Consider the following 19889-nt stretch of genomic DNA (forward strand, 5'->3'; position numbering starts at 1 on the left):
TACATTAATAAATGTCACCCGCTGCTTCTCTAGTACTTTGGGAAAACCACGAAGAGACAATTGTGCACATTCTTCCAGAAGTGAATTTGGAGGTTTTTGAGTCGGAGTTGACTAGTCTCCAAGTGATGCTCCGACAACATGTGTGTCAGCGTGTGCGTCTGTCAGCCCGTCTGAAGTGTTATACCTTTGGAAAGGATCGTTTTTCATGCAGAGCTGACAGATAGTGCGACCTCAGTGCACCAAGCTAATTTTGATTGTGATATTTGATATTTTTCTCTGTATATTTCTTTGGTTCCGTTCCAAACAGTCATAGTAGCCTCCTTTCATGCACTCTAAATACATACAGTACTGCACTGTACATGACACCGGGGTAGGTCGACCCAAGACCACCGGCGTTGCAGTAAATTACACTCATATTTGTCATATTGTGTTATTAGAATCTCATAGGGTATGATTTGTTGTTTCAAATCCCCTACCATCCCCCCTTTATCGCCTCTTTGTTTCCACCTCTTTTCCTCCTGTAATTTATCCCCTCATGCCTTCTTTTCTAACTCGCATATTCACCAAACCAACTTGAATAAAATACAAAATACCTAGCTTGTTATTCCACCATGCTGTGGCTTTGTACTCTATGCTTTTCTGCACATTTTAGTTGATTCTCCAGAGAGACACACATACTCTCTACCCACCTCGTTTCTCACTGACTGAGACAAAACTACACAGACATGCTCCTTTCTCTTTTATGCTTGTTGCTCTTCACTCCCCTTCCCTCGCTAGATCTTCACAAGACAACAGAACCGCCTCGGGGATGACTGGCAGAAAAATACATATTTGTAGGGGCACAGGTGCTACAAATGACCTTTGGTGTGTATGTATGTACTCCATTGTGCATCCGTGTGCATGGGTTTTGCATACTGATCGTATGCTGGCTGCTGGCCCTTTGCAGATAAAGCCCGGTCTTCTGGGGGCCCACTTGTGGTGGGCTGATATTGCCTTACTGTAATGCCAGGGAGCTTAGGGAGCTGCATGGACCCTTAGGCATCAGCCCAACACAATTAGAAAACACAGGCAGCATGTGTGTGACCGAAGGCCACAGTGGCCACCTTGTTTGTATTGTTCTGTTATAGGTTTAAATGTCTAGACCGTATGTAAAATTGTACTTAAATTAAATGTGTACAGCTATTCTTGCTCACAACTACATGGGTGGTTTTGCCTTTCTTTTGTTTTTTGTTTTTTGGAGAGCTATACATATGTGGTTTCAGATTTTTTCCCCTCATTTTCAAGATTATTCAGAACTCTGCAACGCAACATCTGGGGGTCATAGCAATCAGTCTTAGGTGTTAGTCTTGCAGGTGAGGACCTGGCTTTGTCCTGTTACCTTCCCAGGTTGTGCTATTGAAGAAATGGTTCAGTAAATTTGATTTATTTGCTCACAGTACTGAAAAAATGCCTGAAAATGTCAGTCGGTTGGCCCACCAGTTTGGTGCAGACTAGTGGGCAACATCCGGGTCTGAAAAGTGAAGCCAATGCAAAAGTGTCTTAAACTTGCATTCTTTCTAGCCAGCAGGGGGCGACTCCTCTGGTTGCAAAAAGTAATCAGATTGTATAGAAGTCTTTGAGAAAATTACCCTACTTCTCACTTGATTTGTTACCTCAGTAAACATTGTAAACATGAGTTTATGGTCTCAATCTCTAGTTTCAAGTTTTCTTCAATACAGCATGATGTTCATTTAGTGAATTATGGTCCCATTTAGAATACAATAGACCCGGGTATGCTTTAGGGCACGAACGGTAACATTTTGGTGGCCTAAAAATATCTTGTTCAGTGTTAGATTGTACTCTACCCTCTCATGTCACTTCTGGTTGCAAACAACCAAGATGGCGACGGCCAAAATGCCGAACTCGAGGCTTCAAAACAGCAGCCCACAAACCAATGGGTGATGTCATGGTGACTGCGTCCACTTCTTAAATACAGTCTATGGTGCAGATATTGGTGCCCAGAGGATGAATCCTAATAACTTGTAGCCGTGTTTTGAGCAAAATGTTAAAGTCAATATGCTAATAATATGCTTACAATGACAAAGTTAACATGCTGATGATTATTAGTGTTTACCATGGGCACCATCTTAGTTTATCATGTTAGCATGCTAACATTTGGTAATTAGCTCAATTGCGATTCTTTGTAGAGAAACTAAGTTTTTCAGATATGTCGATAAAATCAACTAATTGATTAGTCATTTAAGATTTTCTTTGGTTGAGGACAGTCCTAATTGTAAGCATATTTGCATGCCGCCTTTAGCATTTTGCTCAAAACGCAGCTACAGCCTCACAGTGCTGCTAGAGTGGCTGTAGACTTGTTTTCATTAAATTCCGTTCACCTCCATTATATTTGGGGTTTGAGGCAGAAATCTCAGAAGGAAATCACAAAACCTTGCCAAATACATCCCAAACTATCTGCATAGCAAGGTACACTAGGGCTTTGTGAGACAATTAGGTTTAATTTGTGTTAACTTCCCAAAAAGGCCTGTTTATGGTGTGTACATTACCTACATTTTTGCCTTTACGGACCTTCAAGCTACATTTGCACTGTGCTGGTGCAAAGAAAGGTCCTCTTGGGGCTCTTATTTTTCTTTTTCTTTTTTAAAGTGCTGGGGGTGTTACTGGGGAGTTTTTAGGTGGGTAATTACCCGCCTTTCCAATTCAACTTTTTGGCAGATTTTGCATTCATTAGCTTGTAGCCTTTTAGCTAGGTCGACCACTTGACAGCATTAAAGGAAAAGCAGACAAAGGAAGCAAATGGAAAGAAAGAAAAAAAAAAACCCTGAATGTAATAGTGAGGCAGTTGGAGGGCTTATCTCAGCAGTCCACATCCATTACTGCTTCCATCCAGGTAATATGGAGCTTTTTGATGCAAAAACATACAAAATGTCAACATAAGCTTTCACACTCATCAAAGGCCTATTGTTCCCGACTTCTTGTCTAAGTGGGGTTGTACTCTACTTCTTTAATACTATCACATTTTCCTTAATACGATTTTGGAAAAAAGACAGTAAATGTAGATTATGTGCAAACACACATCCAACACATTACCCCGGCGGATAGAATTCTCACCCGTTTCACAATGTGTGAGGTGTTATCTCTCTGGGTAAACACTTATCCGTGTGGGATTTATTGGTTGCAGCGGGAGTGTAGGAGCTCATCACTCTCTTGCACGGTGGTGATTATCTGCTTTACAGGGCCATCGGCACATTAAAGCGTGACCTGCTGAAGGCTGTGTAAGCTGGTGTTTGCAGAAGCATGAAAGAACAGGAAAAGTGTTCCCACAGCAATAAAATAGGTAAACAGTGGTGACATTAAATGCCACATTTCCTTCATATTTTCTGTCTCTCTTCACTCTCTCTCTCTGTGAATGAGCTGTTTTTTTTTAGCACAATTGCTTGTGCGTTTTGGTGTAGGATTAAATTTTACATTTACTCTGTAAAATAATGACTAGCTGTTTTGTAGAAGCCACCAGATTCTCCAGCCTTCACACAATACTGGAGGGGAAATAAAGGAGAGAAAATGAGCGTCGGTGTGTGTGTGTGGACAGGGTTGGAGGTGGGCTGTTCTCGACTGTTGGGGGATTGGAAAGAGATGGAAGGAATGTAAGATGTGCAGAGGCATTGGGGTTGTGTACCTGGATCTCATTAGGGGAGGTTTGCTTTGTCCTCCGCCTCACAGGGACTCATTGTTACACGGTTTCTTTGAGAAGACCAGCGTGATTGACATCTCAACAGTGTATCAGGGATTAGAGGTGATTTTGTGGTTGTTAGTGTAGAGTATGGTTGGAGGTATTGACTCGTATTTCTATGGCTGGTTTAACGATTTCAGAGGCTGTGGTAAAATTGGCTCCAAACGATGAACCCAAAGCATAAATAAATGTATACTCCAGTAGGGTGGAGGACAGAGAGTGATGGCTCCTGTTAAGGATGGTTATCCTTTCTCTTTAGCTCAGGAACAGGCATCTATGGACAATACACAGCTGCATGAAGACGTATACGTAGATTTTCCACCACATTTATTTCCCTATTTCACTAATAAGGGTGTAAGAAAATATCGATGCACGTGAGTATTGCGATATTATGTTTTGTATCTGTATCGATTCTCCAAAACTATCAATTCTTAATTAACCTCTTAAAAATCCACCCGCCCACGGACCTGTCCGCAATTCGATATTTCGGAGGATGTAGTGGGCTCGGTTCTAAAGCTAGAGTGAAGATATTCATCATATGAAACTAGAACCTAAGGAATCCATTGGTGCCAACCATGTCATACTTGCATTTCCCAAAAGAGGGGAAATAACGTTACAAAATGATGCTAAATTTTGGCGAGGAAAAACTGGCATGGCAATTTTCAAAGAGGTCCCCTTGACCTCTGACCTCAATATACAGTATATGAATGAAAATGGGTTCAATATGGGTACCCCCCTATGCAGACATGCCCACTTTAAGCTAATTCCATGCAGTTTTGCGCAAAAACCATACCGTTTTTTGAATGCAGTATAAATGTGTGATTTTCACCTAATCTAAAATTGTGTATTTTAATATTTCTGCATACTGGGTAGGGCTGCACGATTATAGTCAAAATGATAATCCTGATTATTTTGATCAATATTGATATCACGATTATTTATCAGGATTATTCATTGATTTTAGAGACAAAATATTTTATTTATCACATTTAAATATACAGAGCACTGCTTTCACTGCCACATTCCTCCTAATACAAGTATTTGCATCAAAATAAGACTTATTCCTTAAGTCTTATTTAAGTCTTAGTCCTTATTCACAGTGTATCTCCTAGAACCAAAATAAAATTATACCAAAACTTTTTACCCAAATATTAAATCAACAGAGCACTGCTTTCACTTTCACATTGTGCTACAGTACATTCCTGCTAATTACCAAATCTTTGCATCAAAATAAGACTTAAAATAAAGTTCTCTTCAACTGAATTTCATGCCTTTTTTGTTTTTCCCATAAAATATACTGTATATTATATTACTCATCTACTCTGGACTGCAGCCGCAACATTTAGAAACGTTTTTTTTTACAGGCTCTGCAGGGTGTGGCTCGAAGTGGCATGATAGCTCCCCAAAAGTGAAGCCAAATCATCTTGATCCCCCCGTATGAGTGTTTTTACATTTTACTTTTCAATATCACAGGAGATCCGGTTCATTTAATTGTGAGAATCCAAAATTGTGAATGCGATTAATATTTGATTAATTGTGCAGCCCTAAAACTGGGGTCCCTAAACAGAATTGCATATATTGGGTATGACTGGAAAGCTGAGACTCTTGTGGATCCAATATGTCCAGTTGTATTCATGTGTAATGATGTTAGTCCCCATAGTAGCCATTTCACATTGTGACTTTTTTTACTCCAATGGTGATGTGTCTTTATACTATGACAGTTTCCCTAAAATTAGATTTAAAAAAGTCAATATATCGCCTTGCTTGCTGTTTTGCAAAATATTACAATATATTGAATCGTTACCCCTGTATCATGATACGTATCGTATCGCCAGATTCCTGCAAATACACAGCCCTAGTCACTAATTAAGTGAACTGTGCAAACAATCACAATAATACATTCGGGGATTTGCATTTCCTCTATTGTTACCTGTAGTAGCAGAAGTTTCAGACACGTTTAAAATATTTCAACCATTGAAATGAACACAGCCGTCGTCTATAGCATTGTGTCGTCGGAGCCACTGATAACACCATAATCCCATTAGAATTCAGCCTTGAAGCTTTTTTTCAAAAAAACTGCTGTATATAAATATTCCTTTGCAAAGACATGTTTTAAGGCGAGACATGTTTTGAAAGATATTACTTCCCGAGGATTTCACATGTCAGCATTGTTTTTTTTAATTTACAATGCCTCATGGGGTTCCAACTGCTGAAACAAAAGAGAAACATTTTATGAGCGACATGCAATTGTGTGCTAATTATATTGTCAAACTGGATTATTGTTAATACAAGGCGCTTGCACAGCAATAATAATGTGCCGTGTCTAATTCCTTTAGAGCTGCTGCTGTTTTGATTAGTACTACTCTTTATTGCATGGAAGGATTATTTGATGTATTCTGCTCTTTGTGTTGTGTCTTACAAATACAGTAAGTCTCGTATACTAATACGGCAGTAAAGTGTATACATGGAACCAATTCTCCTCTTTGCTTATGTCACCTTTCAATGCTTTTTTCTCTCCAGGGTCTCGTCTTCGCCAGGAAGACTTCCCTCCTCGCATTGTGGAGCACCCCTCTGACCTCATTGTGTCCAAAGGGGAACCGGCCACTCTCAACTGCAAGGCCGAGGGTCGTCCGACCCCCACGGTGGAATGGTACAAAGACGGGGAGCGCGTCGAGACGGACCGCGACAACCCCCGCTCCCACCGCATGCTGCTGCCCAGCGGGTCCCTCTTCTTCCTGCGCATCGTCCACGGGCGACGGAGCAAGCCCGACGACGGCAGCTACGTGTGCGTGGCCCGAAACTATCTGGGCCAGGCCATTAGCCACAATGCATCCCTGGAAGTAGCCAGTAAGTTCTGCTGCTGTGTGTTGGTGTTTACGTGTGCTTAGAGCTTTGAAAATTCTGTTAAAAACATCATCAGAAAAATACACCTAACATATAAATGACCACAGCCAAACATTAGAATCAAAAGTGAGATCAGATTGCAAAGTCTTTGACCAAGAATAAGCAAGAAGCTATCTCTAATACGCAGGCATAAGATGCAGATATCAAGATAATCATTGGCTCAGCTCTTTTAAGCATTTTAATTGATTTCCCAATCTCTCAATGTGCGTGATGATAGCGGGGATTTTAATATTCATCTTCAAAGAAAGTAAACAGCTTTTGAAAAAAGTCTGGAAATGATTTCCTCAATCTAACCTTCAGATAATCCCCCTGCATAAAGTCCTGAAGCAAGAATAACTAAAGCAAACTTTATCGTACGTGGAAATACTTTGATTCTCACTAAAATATACAGTCTTTGTTGTATTACTTTACTTGGTGTCTTCTCACTTTCAACTCAACCAATTGCATTGATCTAATTATACATGAAACCATAGATTGTATAGAGTCTAGTGGACGTAGTCACCGTGACATCACCCATTGGTTTGTTGAAGCCTCGGCATCTGGATTTTTGGCCGTAACCATTTAGTTTTTTTGCAACCAGAAGGTTAAGGTTAAGTTAAGGTTCTAAGACAAAAGCATGGACAACATTCAGACCGAACAACGCCGTGGTAGCGACGTGTCAATCACAAGGTAGCCACGCCCTAAAGCATCCCCTGCTTTATTGTCTATTTGACTCTAAATGGGACCATAATTTACTAAATGAACATCATGCTGTATTGAACAAGACTTAAAACTAGCGATTGAGACCATAAACTCATGTTTACAATGTTTATTGAAGTAATAAATTAAGTGAGAAGTAGGGTCCTTTTCTCATAGACTTCTATATAATCTGATTTATTTTTGCAGCCAGAGAAGTCGCCCCCCTAAATTTAAAGCACTTCCGCATTGGCTTCACATTTCAGACCCCGGAGGTTGCCCACTGCATGAAACATTAAAGCCTGTTTTATTTTGTTGCTTTCCTACCAATATTGGTCATTTTTATGATCGAGGGACAGGTGTGAGTTCACTATGCGACCCACCTGTCAGACACGCAGCAGCTGTGCGTCTGCTTTAGTCCCCCAGGTTTAAACAAGTGCTGAGTGTGTCCCTAACAGGTGACAGTGTCAACTCGCTGAATCGTAGAGCTGTTAAGTGTCAAGTGTGTGGCGATGCCAGTTAAACAGCCTTTCACTGCAGTGCGTCTCAGGCAGGAATCTGTCAGGTTGCATGCAGCAGCCAAACGTGTCTGTGTGTATATATATGTTAGTTAGAGTGATGGAATGAAGCTTGTGTAGAAGCAGACAGAGGTTAGAGGGCAGAGGGCAAAAGGTCAAGGCTTACGACCATCAGAATAGGGTGAGTGCAGATGGTGTGTGAATCCCTATAGGACACAGGTTCTGCAAGTCCAAAAACACTGGGGTCTGGTTAACAACAAGACTGCACTGAAAGAAGGAAGTGTTGGTAACAAGGGTTAACAACCGCAGCAGTGCCCTTACACACCGCATAGTTCCCCATCCCCTTACCGTCCATCCCCCGCTCTGCTCAGCTGCGTCAGCTTACTGAGCTCTCTACCCGGCCAGGCTCGGTCTCCAGGGCACATACTTCGTAAAGGGTTTTAGAATAATAATACCCCGCTAGTATCCGTTTCACCTTTTGAATTATAATGAAAGAGATGGTCAAACGGTATCACGGTAATGCTAGATCAGCACTCTAACCCCGAGAAGCTCAGCCCTCTAGGGGGAGAGTTTATTACTCGGAGTTCGCTAAATTTACCGTCAGGTTTTAAGGTCGAGGGAGAAAGGAACACAGGGAGGACTTGTTGAAGCTGCCCGGATGAGTTATGTCTCCCCCCGGTTCATCCTTCAGAGGTCACACAGATTCATGGGTCACCCTGGGGCTGGATAGTAAAACAGAACCCCCTTTGGCAAATGCTGCTGAGTTAGGGAGTTTATAAGAGGCATGAGGAGCTGGGGAGTGTTAAAAGGAGGATTGACCTCACTGTGTCAATAGCCCAACGTGTCAGATCATTTGTCTGGTCTTGTTAATGGGATACTTGTTAATCTTTTAATGACTTTAATGTAGCTTCGACTAAAGGGAACTGTATTCAAAATAATGACTGGGTTTCGAGCTGACGTGTTACTCTTTTGTGTGATACGCAGTAAGCTGATGCTTTTGAATAATTTGCTTTGACAGCCTGTGCACACACACGAAAAGTATCATCATGTTTCACTTATTGAGTTTGTCATTCAAAAATCACTCAGGCAATAATGCCGTGCAATGACACTCACAGTAATAGAGCGGAATCATGGATTGCAATCATTTTCCAGTATAAAGTCACAATAGCTTTCAAACTGACTCCAAAATACACTGGATGTTCACTGATCTCCTCCTGCTTCAGTTGGTACATGTCAACCGGCAACAGTGAAAACAACAGCTGTGCGCAGCTCTCCAGCGCGTGCCAACGTTTTTTGGCCGTTCTGTGTCCTCCGCTCGCCACGCACAGTCGATCACACACGGGTCTACTACACAGGTAAAACACAGTCTGTTTATATCGCAGCCTCACATCTGCACATGTTGAATGTAAACCAGCATGTTACCGCTCTTCATGAACACATCTGGATGGGTGTTTGTCAGTGTAACGGGCTGAGATGATCTGAGATTCACTCTGTCACTTGTCTTTTTGAAAACTGGTAGTGTAAATGTAATTTTATTGTCACACATTGTACATAGCACAGCACACAGTGAAATTTTAGCTACTGCATTTAACCCATCCTAGTATATTAGGAGTCGAGCACCTCGGCAGTTCCTAGCTACCAGTCCACTCTCCATACTTGGTCTGTGCGGGGACTTGAACCAGCGACCTTCCGGTTCCCGAGCCATGTCCCCCATGCACTGAGCTACCCCCTGTTTAGTATAGTTGTAGTGTACTTTATCGCTAAACTGTGTCGCTGCGAACCGATCAGGTTAACATTGTGTTGATGGTCAAAACGCACACACATTCAGGTGTGCAATGCTGGACATTGGAGGGTGCATTGTCTGTGGTGCACGGCCCTTAAGAAGAAGAAGAAGAAGAAGAAGAAAGAGCACTTTATTAATCCCCGAAGGGAAATTCAATTTACCACTCTGTGTCCTGTGTTTACTGTTCTGTGTTTTACTGAACATCCAGCGTGCTAGTTAAATACTGACTGTGTCAGGTGTGTGCACATTTGGATATAAATAGGAGCTAGTACAGGCACAGCCTCATTTCCCAGATCAGTAACATTAACCACTAGCCATTAGTGCTTTATTTTAATTATGCTGATGGCTGTTCATTACCTTAAAGGGGAACACCATCTAGATTAAGAATTCCATTATGTTATTTCCATGGCCTAGGAAAGTTCAATCGATATTTGTGAACATGAGCTACTCTCTCTCAAAGCCAGAAACCAGAGAAGTAAGTCTCAAACTTGTGATGTCATAGGGTATAAAGTATGGAGCTGTTCCATAGACAATCAATGGGAGACTGATTTTGTGGACCCACAGAATGTTTGCTTTCTTTTTTATACCCAAATGAGATGTATTCTATTGTAGTGTTGTCAGTTGTGAAACAGAAAATGTTCCCATATACTCAGAACATTCCCCTGGGTGCTCTCAGTGACATCTAGAACATCTCTCCCCATTCATTGTTTATGGAGCAGATTCAGACTTTATACCCTATGACATCAAGTTTTTCACAAGAGTTTTAGCTCTCTAGTTTTTGGATTTGAGAGAGAGTTGTCCATGCTTACTAATATTTTTTGGATTGTCTTAGACCATAGGAATAACATGTATGAATTTTGAATATGGGCGTAGTTCCCCTTTAACCTTACCTTAAACCTTTTTTGCGGGTTCCACCCACATCCCCAAAGTGAACCCTTCACTTTAGTGCTATCATTAGGTCAGCATTTTATTTGTGCAATTCTTTGAGTTATGACCAAACACCTGCACAACTAATGACCTTCCCATCAGTCTCAGCTGTTTTTAGTGTTTAGTGCTAATACGCAAATGTTAGCATGCTAACATGCTAAATTAAGATGGTGAGAATGGTAAACCTTACACCTGCTTCACATCAGCATGTTAGCATTGTCATTGTGAGCAAGTTAGCATATGAATTTAGCATTTAACTGAAAGCACCGCTTCAATGAGCCAGTAGCACATTTGTAGAGTAAATGATGGACTCTCAGTGCACTGAAGATATGATGGCATTAGTCAATACAATGAATAATTTATGCTCCGCACCTGTCCCTAAAAATAAACGTTAAGAAGCCGTGGTTAATACATGATTGGCCGTCTTGAATATCTTGTCACTTTATATCTATATGATGAGTTCATGGACTTGGCTACTCAGGCAGGTATGTCGACAAAAGTCTCACGGAGCATTAGTCATTTCATCTTTCATCGACAAAGTAAATGAGAAAGCTACAGTGGGAAATTAATTACTTCTAAAAGCTTCAAGTCGATTCCAAATGAATTTACAGTATTATAACTTTTTCCAGTGCCGCTTTGATTCAAGCGAAGTAAGAGAGAAATGATGAAAAGCGGGGAGACGGCTGACAAAAGACAGGCTGGCAGGCAGAAAGCGACGGGAGCAGGAACGGAGTGACAGGGACAGACGGGAACAGAAGCGAGGGAGGAAGAAGTGTCTGTCCTTCAAGGCACAGAAGTGAAACTAGTTTGCAGAAAATTGAGGTGACGTGGTAGAGACAGTGACAGATGTAGTATGTGCTGGTGCCTGAAGCGTGACCATAGGGTTGAAATACTGTGTAAGCACACACAACATGCTCACAGACACACACACACACACACACACACACACACACATGGACTAGTGGAGCCCTTTCTGAAAGTGAAAGAGATGAAATGAGAGAAAAAAAAAGACATATAACTTAGTTCCTATCCAATAAATGTCACAGAAGACACTCAGCATATTTTTTTCTCTGCCTGCAGGGACCCTAGAGGACCCTGGGAAATGAACATATGTCCTATTGACCTCAGCCACTTGATTCAATCATGGAGCGCTTTATTGAGGTGAAGGCAAAGTCACAGCCTGTGTACTCTAAAGGTTATTGGATAGTAGACCTGTTTTTAAGTTCCGTAAGGGAGAGGAATAAATGTTATTCTTAAACTAATTGGACACTGCCATTTGCTAGAGGAAAGAGAGGCTTGTGGCAGGGCTGAAGGTTAGGACACTGCAGTGATGAAGTAATGAGCTACGGGAAAAGACAACAGTACAGCCACATTACTGCTTACGCGTGAGAGCGTATGAAGCAAAAGGTAGAAACATCCCCGCTGATTCCTCTATTTGTATATTGAGATATATATTTTTTTATTTATATGTCACACAAATACATTTACAAGACACAGCTGCTAAAGTCAAAAGAAAAACATCAAACATAACATTATATTAGGGCTATCAATCGATTAAAATATTTAATCGCATGATTGTCCATAGTTAATTGCGAATGATTGCAAATTAATTGCACATTTTTATCTGTTCAAAATGTACCTTAAAGTATGTAATACTCATGTCAACATGGGAGTGGGCAAATATGCTTGCTTTATGCAAATATATGTACATATTTATCATTGGAAATCAATTAACAACACAAAACAATGACAAATATTGTCCAGAAACCCTCACAGGTACTGCATTTAGCATAAAAAAATATGTTTAAATCATAACATGGCAAACTCAAGTCCAACAGGCAACAACAGCTGTCAGTGTGCTGACTTGACTATGACTTGCCCTAAACTGCATGAGATTATCATAAAGTGGGCGTGTCTGTAAAGGGGAGATTCATGGATACCCATAGAACCCATTTTCATGCACATATCTTGAGGTCAGAGGTTAAGGGACCCCTTTGAAAATGGCCATGCCAGTTTTTCCTTGCCAAAATGTAGCGCAACTTTGGAGCGTTATTTAGCCTCCTTCATGACAAGCTAGTATGGCATGGTTTGTACCAATGGATTCCTTAGGTTGATACCAGTGTCTTCACTCTATCTTTGCTTTAAAACTGAGCCCGCTACAACCTAAAAATCACAAGTTGCGTTAACACATTATTATCGCGTTAACTTTGACAGCCCTATTTAAAATATTTTATTTTGGCAGCTAAACGTATAGATATATGTAAGATGATTATAAATGGCAATAGAACAGTTTAACACAGACAATGAAGCAGTCTTGATGAGATTTCTTGCAACTTCCAAAGCATGCCCCGCCGACGCAATTTTTTTTGTGATATATACAAATACAGACACAGATAGAGTTGCATTACACATGTTACGTGCTACATTTCAGGTAGCACACATACATTATGTTTAAGTAGAAGACTTTATATGTTTCAATTGTGCACCACATAGCAGAGTAACCACAGTTAAGCCTGATTTGTATCCCTATAAAAGGCTTGTTTCCTCGTCTCAGGGTTTCTCCAAGTACATAAAATGTTTCATATGTGAATAGCCAACTCAGTGTTTGTGCATCCTCCATATTTTTAATGTTATGGCTAAACGAAATATTGTTACTTCCCAGTAAAAATGATAATAGACAACAACAGCAAAAAAGAAAAAGAAAATGGTATCAGTGAGATGTAATAGTGGACATATCCAGATCTCAGCTGAGCACATACAAATCTATGCTTCCTAGGTGCTTTATATAAAACATACATCTCCACACTGTATTAATATTTCATCATCCTAAATGTATGCAGTTTTGTTTTCTTTTCATAACTTGAAAAGGGAAAGCCAGAGGGAGACATGTGATGGCGTGTGGTAATTGCATGAATGCATTAACGTGACGGACATGTTCATCGTAACACCGTGCTCTCTGAAGTGGATCATGGGATATGCGCGGCTCAGTCAGACTGCGAGATTGACAGCTTAAGGTGGGACCCCTGGTCTGCCTCCCTGTCCGCTCTTCTTTGATTGTAATCTTGTGTTGGGAACGAGTGGGTTCAGGAGACGTACGTGGCAGCGAAGAGAGAGAGAGAGGCGGATTCTCAGAGGTCGCGTTTCCCCTCTGCCTGCCCCTATCCATTAACTAATGGCTCCCCACTTCAAATGGCTGTCACTGTCACTGACAGCATCCTGTCTGTAGTCACTCCGGATAAAAGCAATAAAAGATCCTAAGTGGCAGTGGAGCGGTATGTCTCAGGAAAGTTGTCATTTTCTCTCCACAAGGACCAGGAGTGATATTGTTTGATTGACAAACACAGACACATTGTAAATGCTCTTCATCCACAGCCACAGAGTCAGATATCAGTGTTTACTTCCAATTGCCTGTGACAGTCTGTGAATGCTGCGCTAGCCCTCTCGTTCCTCATTCTGTTTTCCGCTCCCTTGTTCTCTTCCCAGTTGGCCTATGGTTAGATCAGTCAGTGAATAAGTATCACACTCCGGGGACAGCTGGTTTGTGTTTACAGTCTGGAGACTGGGGCGAGTGCACTGCAAGTATTGTCTAAACAATTTTAGTTGCTATATTCCCCTAGGCTCAGCGTTTCCAAGAGCCAGATTTGTGCCAGAGTGTCAGGAACGCAGGGAAAGAGTTTGTTTGGCTCGCAGCGGCACGGTGAAGGGAGAAGAGAGGGGAAGTACTCAAGAGCTTCTGACAAAGACCATATGGTTCCTGGGTGTGTGGCAATATTATTTATCAGAATGTAAAGGCGTTCCTTTCGCATGTGTATGTGGTTGCATTGTGTCAGGACTGTGCTCTGTGCACGTGTGTCAACCAAACTTGAAAACCTTGAGACCTCAAAAATAGGGAGGATTTCAGAACCAAAGCGGGGTGTCTCAGGGACTTTCCTGCATTCTGGTGACTTTTAAAAAATGAAAATAGCTAAATAAGTACACTGCAACAGTATTTTTATGTTAAACAGGCCTACTTCTAATTTTACTTTTAATTCTCAGGAAAGAAAACTGAATAATTTGCCTCTCTAAACTTGTGTGTCATTTTTTGCCCCTGCTTGAGTATTTGTTTCTTTTAGTACTTCTCTCTCCGTCTTTCACTCACTGAAAATCCTTTCAGACACAGCGCGACAACAGCACCACTGCACTCTGAAACCCATTATTTCCAATGGCTTGAGCGAGCGCAGCTCAAACTCCGTTCTGTCGCAAGCAGCTCTCTTTCACCAGGGAAACGACATTTGGTGTAGCTCTATTGTTGTCTGGGTGGGAACAGTATAGGGCTTACACATAGGGCTGCACAATTAATAGAATATTAATTGCGATCACGATTTGGACTTCCCACAATTAAATGAACAATGATCAAATGCGATATTGATGTTTAAAAGGGCGTGCTCTGCTCATAGAGAACTCTGTCGAAACAAGCGCTTCCTAACATGAGACCATCCAGATGTGTTGGCTTCACTGTTGGGGAGCTGTCTCGCCGCTGCACGCGCCATACAGCAGCTGCCTGTAAAAAAAATTACCTGAATGTTGCGGCTGCAGTCCAGATTAGAAGAGTAATATACTGTATATTACTTGTTATGCCAACAAGCAAAACAAACATGCACTGAATTCAGGTGAAGACAAATCTTATTTTAAGTCTTATTTTATATGCAAAGAGTTGTTAATTAGCAGGAATGTAGTACAACATGGAAGTGAAAGCAGTGCTCTGTTTATTTAAATGTGAAATACGATTAGATTAATAAGATAAGATATTTAAAAGTGCAATGACAATATTTTGTCCCTAAAATCAATGAATAATCATGATAAATAATCAGGATCTCAATATTGATCAAATTGTGATTATCATTTTGGCCATAATTGTGCAGCCCTACTTATACATGCTGTGCAGTGCTAAAAACAGGTTGAGATAAGGAAAAGGAAAACAAGGTGTGAAAATGAAATCGGGAGAAATACGTGAGTATTGTGACCCCGGGAGGAAACTTGGAGTCTCCCTGGAAAATCAGGAGGATTGGCAAGTATGGTGTCAACTGAAACAGTCGCTACTGTGACAGGAAAGATAGGAGTGACCTTCACATCTTTACATTCTTTGACAGATTACTGAATTATACCATTAATTATTTTTTTTCACACTTTCTCTGACAAAAGGAGCTTTCATTTTGCTATAGGGATGCCTTGTAGCCATGTAAAGAAAATAAAAGAAATGTCTGCTTTACATGTGATATAATAAGCTGACAGGCACTGTGAATTATCTGCACTGTTTAAGGTTCCTTACAGACATATGAAGCCTTCTTTATTGGCATATGTTGTGTGTACACTTTTCTCTTTTCATGCATATCTTTGGAGGATAAGCCGAGGAGAGACAGACGTGCCGCAATGAGAGTCAAATCAACAAATCTGTCTGTTGAAGTTAGACTTTGTGTACAGTATGCCTCTGTGCGCCCATATGTGGGTGACATGATATGCTTTGGGTGGCTCTCCATTTCTTCTTCATGTTGGATATAATTTTGCTATGAGTAATGTATTCAGCTGTGGTTGTTGCTGGGGAGACACACTGTTTGGCTCGGCCCATTTCCCCCCCGACACTAAATCATTTCCCCCCTTTTTTCCCGCTCAGCGCTGAACCTCAGTGCTGGTGGCATTTCCCCGCAGCCTTCGGAGCAGCCAGATTTTATCCATTTCCGATAAAACTCCATGCTCGGTGTGTCATGTTACTCTGATGTCATATGTATTTTATTCACCCATTTGCTGATTTGTAACACGGAAAGAGAAACCTCCCAGAGGGGCCAAAATAACCAGCACTCATGTGCTTAGCTGCAGAAGTTTTTCCAACAAACTGAAATTAATTAACAGTGAAAACCCATCATCAAGTCACAACTTGCAACAAACCCTGTAATGACATAAGCTATGATATGTCTAGTGTGCCCTATATTTTACTTGTGAATTTGTCAGTGTGGAAGTATTAAGGGCTTACAGTATGGTTGAGTAATCCTGCTGTCAATGAGAGAAGAGGGATGGTTGTGAATTTGCTGAGATGTTAGCCTTTTCCATCCTCCATCTGTCACTCCATAACGCCACAGTCAACAGCACCCACCAGCCACATCTGTGCTCGGGGTTAATGCTATTTCCAGCAGGGGTCAAAGGTTGGGTCACTATTTCATCTTAACCTTGTGTCAGTTTCATTTGTCAAACATTTCCGCCTGCTCTCTCAAAATATGTGGTAACATATAAAAGTTATCAAGCTCAGTGCAACTCTGACAGTCCCTTCAGGGCGTGAGAATGAAAAATGAACACTCTCCCAGATGTGCGCTGTGTAATTGTGGTTTGATGATTGTTTGTTAGTGTTTATCATTAAAATGCCAACTTTTTAGACTATCATTAAGCTAATCAAAATTCTTATGCGATCTAGAAGAGGCGGACATTCTGTTTTGTTACTGCCAACCATAATCAAATATTTTCGGAATAAATACCAGACAGCGAAATTGCACGAATGTTTTTAAGCGATATAAACCAACATTCTTTCTTTGCTTAACAAAGTAAAATAATCCCATTCGATTTAGATGCTTTGCTTGCTCTTGGCTTACGGCAGTGCACTTGCTGTTGTGTCCACCACATAGGCACAGAGGCTCTTTCCTCTCATATACACAATTTAAACTCAAACTATTATTGCTAGTCTTTGAATAAGCCACATCAGCTTTCCTGCTATAGTCGTCACTTTATCTAATTAACAAACATGAACACACGTCTTGTCCTGCACCTTAGCTCATTGTGCGAGCAACCAAACAAGCATTCACTGAGAAAAAGTGCTAACGTCAGTTTGTGAGCTAGATAGATAATTAGCCGGTCAGCTGCAGCATATTAAACACAATGTAAACTTACCTACAAATGTTACTTTGGTTTGTTAAGATGTTAGTGTGGTCCTTACCCCTCACCACCACTGTTAACAACACACATTTTGCCCATGGTTTGTAAGCTTTAAGGCAAGATTACTTTTTCTCTTATTCCCCTGCTGGGGCTCTGCCTGCAAGCTGCTGTCAATCAAACACAAACACAACCCTCCAGCGGCTAAAAGATATTTCTGATATTTAGACCTTTTTTTGTTTGCTTTAATAATTAATAACTTTTGACAACAAATTGAAAATTATATAGACATTATGTTTGACTGCTAAATGTGATTTATTTTTAAGTCTTTAAAATAACTAACATGGTGCAGGCTGCCACGACCTGGCAGTCCATATAAAGTATATTGCTTAATAGAGCAGGGGGAAAATATCAACCAGCATAGTTTCGTGATATTTTGCGTGGCAATATCGTATCGATACACAGACGTCAAGTATTGATCTTTTATTATATAAACTATTACTATTGCAAATACAATAAGGATGTTAATCGATTAAAATATTTAATCGTGATTAATTGTATGATTGTCCATGCCATACCATACCAGTATCTTCACTCTAGGTTTAAAACTGAGCACGCTACAACCTAAAAAACGCAAGTTGCGTTAATGCATTAAAGAAATAAGTGGCATTAAAATTAATTTCCGTTAACGAATTATTATCACGTTAACTTCGACAGCCCTAAAATACAAATTAAACTTTTTGCTAACAATTGCTTTTTCAGTCCACTATTGTGCTGAGTTTTTTTTTCTGGTGCAGTCATGGGTAAAGTCAGTGGGATTGGCAGGAAGTTAGTCAAAACAAAGATGGAGACATCGGAGAGAGAAATCAGAAATGCGCCGTCCGCGTTTCAATCAAACGTCTGGACTTATTTTGGATTTTTTTTGCGAGGAAGGGAAGCAGGACTTGAGTGTGACACAAAATGTGCGAGGAGGGTCGTATGAAAATATTGTCACTGATATCTGATCTAGCTATGTGAGTCAGTATTGGCCCTATATCTGATCTGGTATCGGTATCAGTGCATTCCTAATCAATATTTGCTAAACAGGTATGTAGCCAACCAGCTGAAATAGTTTGGTTTACCTGAGAGGTAAAGCTAAATATCATCTGCATAGTAATGAACTGAGATGCATGCTATTATGATATGGTGAGAACCTAATATTGATAAAACATTGAAGCACACATAATCAAATCAGATAATTTTTTGAAACATTGCAGGGCAATCTGAGAGATACTACACTTTGCTGAATACTGTATCGCAATACAGTACTTCACAGAAATTACACCGCAGAGAAGCAGCCACAGACACTTGGAATCAGAGATGTGATCATTTGCCAGTGCAGCAGCAGCAGCAGCAGAGTATTAGACTGTTAATGCAGTATTGTTCCTACTGCTTACCAGCCACAACCAAAGATTCTGGTATCTTCTCTAATAGGCTGCAGATGTGGTGATTTATAACATGCAGTGGATTAGGGGACAAAGAGTGAGAGAGAGGGGTGGTTCCTCAATGGAAAGCAGAATAATGAGGTGAACAGTTCCAAGGCACATTCAACCATTCCTGTGCCTGCCTGGCTGTCAGTTCTGCATCCCCTATTTTCTGCCGTTTTCCTCCTCCTCCCCCTCCTCTTCCTCCTTCTGGAGCATCGCTTCATCTCTTTCTCCTGTGGGAATACTTTGGAATGTGCATACAGGTTTCTGATGGAGCTGCTGTTGTTGAAGCTGCTTACTGAAAGCTTTGATGACCATTGATGTGTTCCCCATTATTGTCACTACAAATTGTATGTATGTCTATCTGTGTACGGTGCGCAGTATGCAGAGGCAGACACCAAAACAAGGGTGTGTCTCTGTGTTTTCATGTCGATGCTGCCCTATCCTTAAAACGTAGTGGTCGAAAAACATAACATTATTTAAATTAAATTGATTTTTTGAATTAAATAGTGCCAAAAATTGTGTTTGAACTTGACTTGCATCACCACACTGCCACTTTAAGGGGATGTGCTTTTTCTATCTTCTATCAACAGCCTTTTTGTTATGTTGACATTGCAAGATTCAAATTCAATATTTTGCCAATTAATTGTGTTGCTATGCGTGGTTGTGGTGATAATTAATATTCACAATCTCTGTGTTTGCTTAGCTGGCAGCTTCCTTCCACACCCAGAGACAAAATTCCCTTTTTTTCTGTGTTATCAAGGCCAATATTCAAGGTCTCAGTTTTATTATGCGAGACAGGGACAGTGAGATGAATGAGAAGCGCTCGTCTACCTAGCAGTCTAGCATAAGTATCTACAAGCACCATTACAGTAGATATTTACATGTAGACTTTCCATTGCCTACATTCTCTCAGATATGTGAAAGTATATCGTCTTCAAATGCCACAGAATATGCAAAGATGGAATATTTCATCATGCAAAACTCCCCTC

General features: G+C 40.7%; 1 protein-coding gene across 2 annotated transcripts in view; it reads left to right on the forward strand.

Annotated features, from left to right (window-relative positions):
• The window catches only part of LOC141752254 (roundabout homolog 1-like), a 122718-nt gene that overhangs the window by 43014 nt on the left and 59815 nt on the right, over window positions 1–19889 (forward strand). For both annotated transcript variants that reach the window (XM_074610019.1, XM_074610021.1), the window contains one exon: window positions 6251–6577. In XM_074610019.1, the coding sequence (XP_074466120.1) occupies window positions 6251–6577 (327 nt within the window). The remainder of the gene's footprint in view (window positions 1–6250; window positions 6578–19889) is intronic.

Source organism: Sebastes fasciatus, chromosome 16, assembly GCF_043250625.1.
Source record: "Sebastes fasciatus isolate fSebFas1 chromosome 16, fSebFas1.pri, whole genome shotgun sequence".
Classification (NCBI taxonomy): domain Eukaryota; kingdom Metazoa; phylum Chordata; class Actinopteri; order Perciformes; family Sebastidae; genus Sebastes; species Sebastes fasciatus.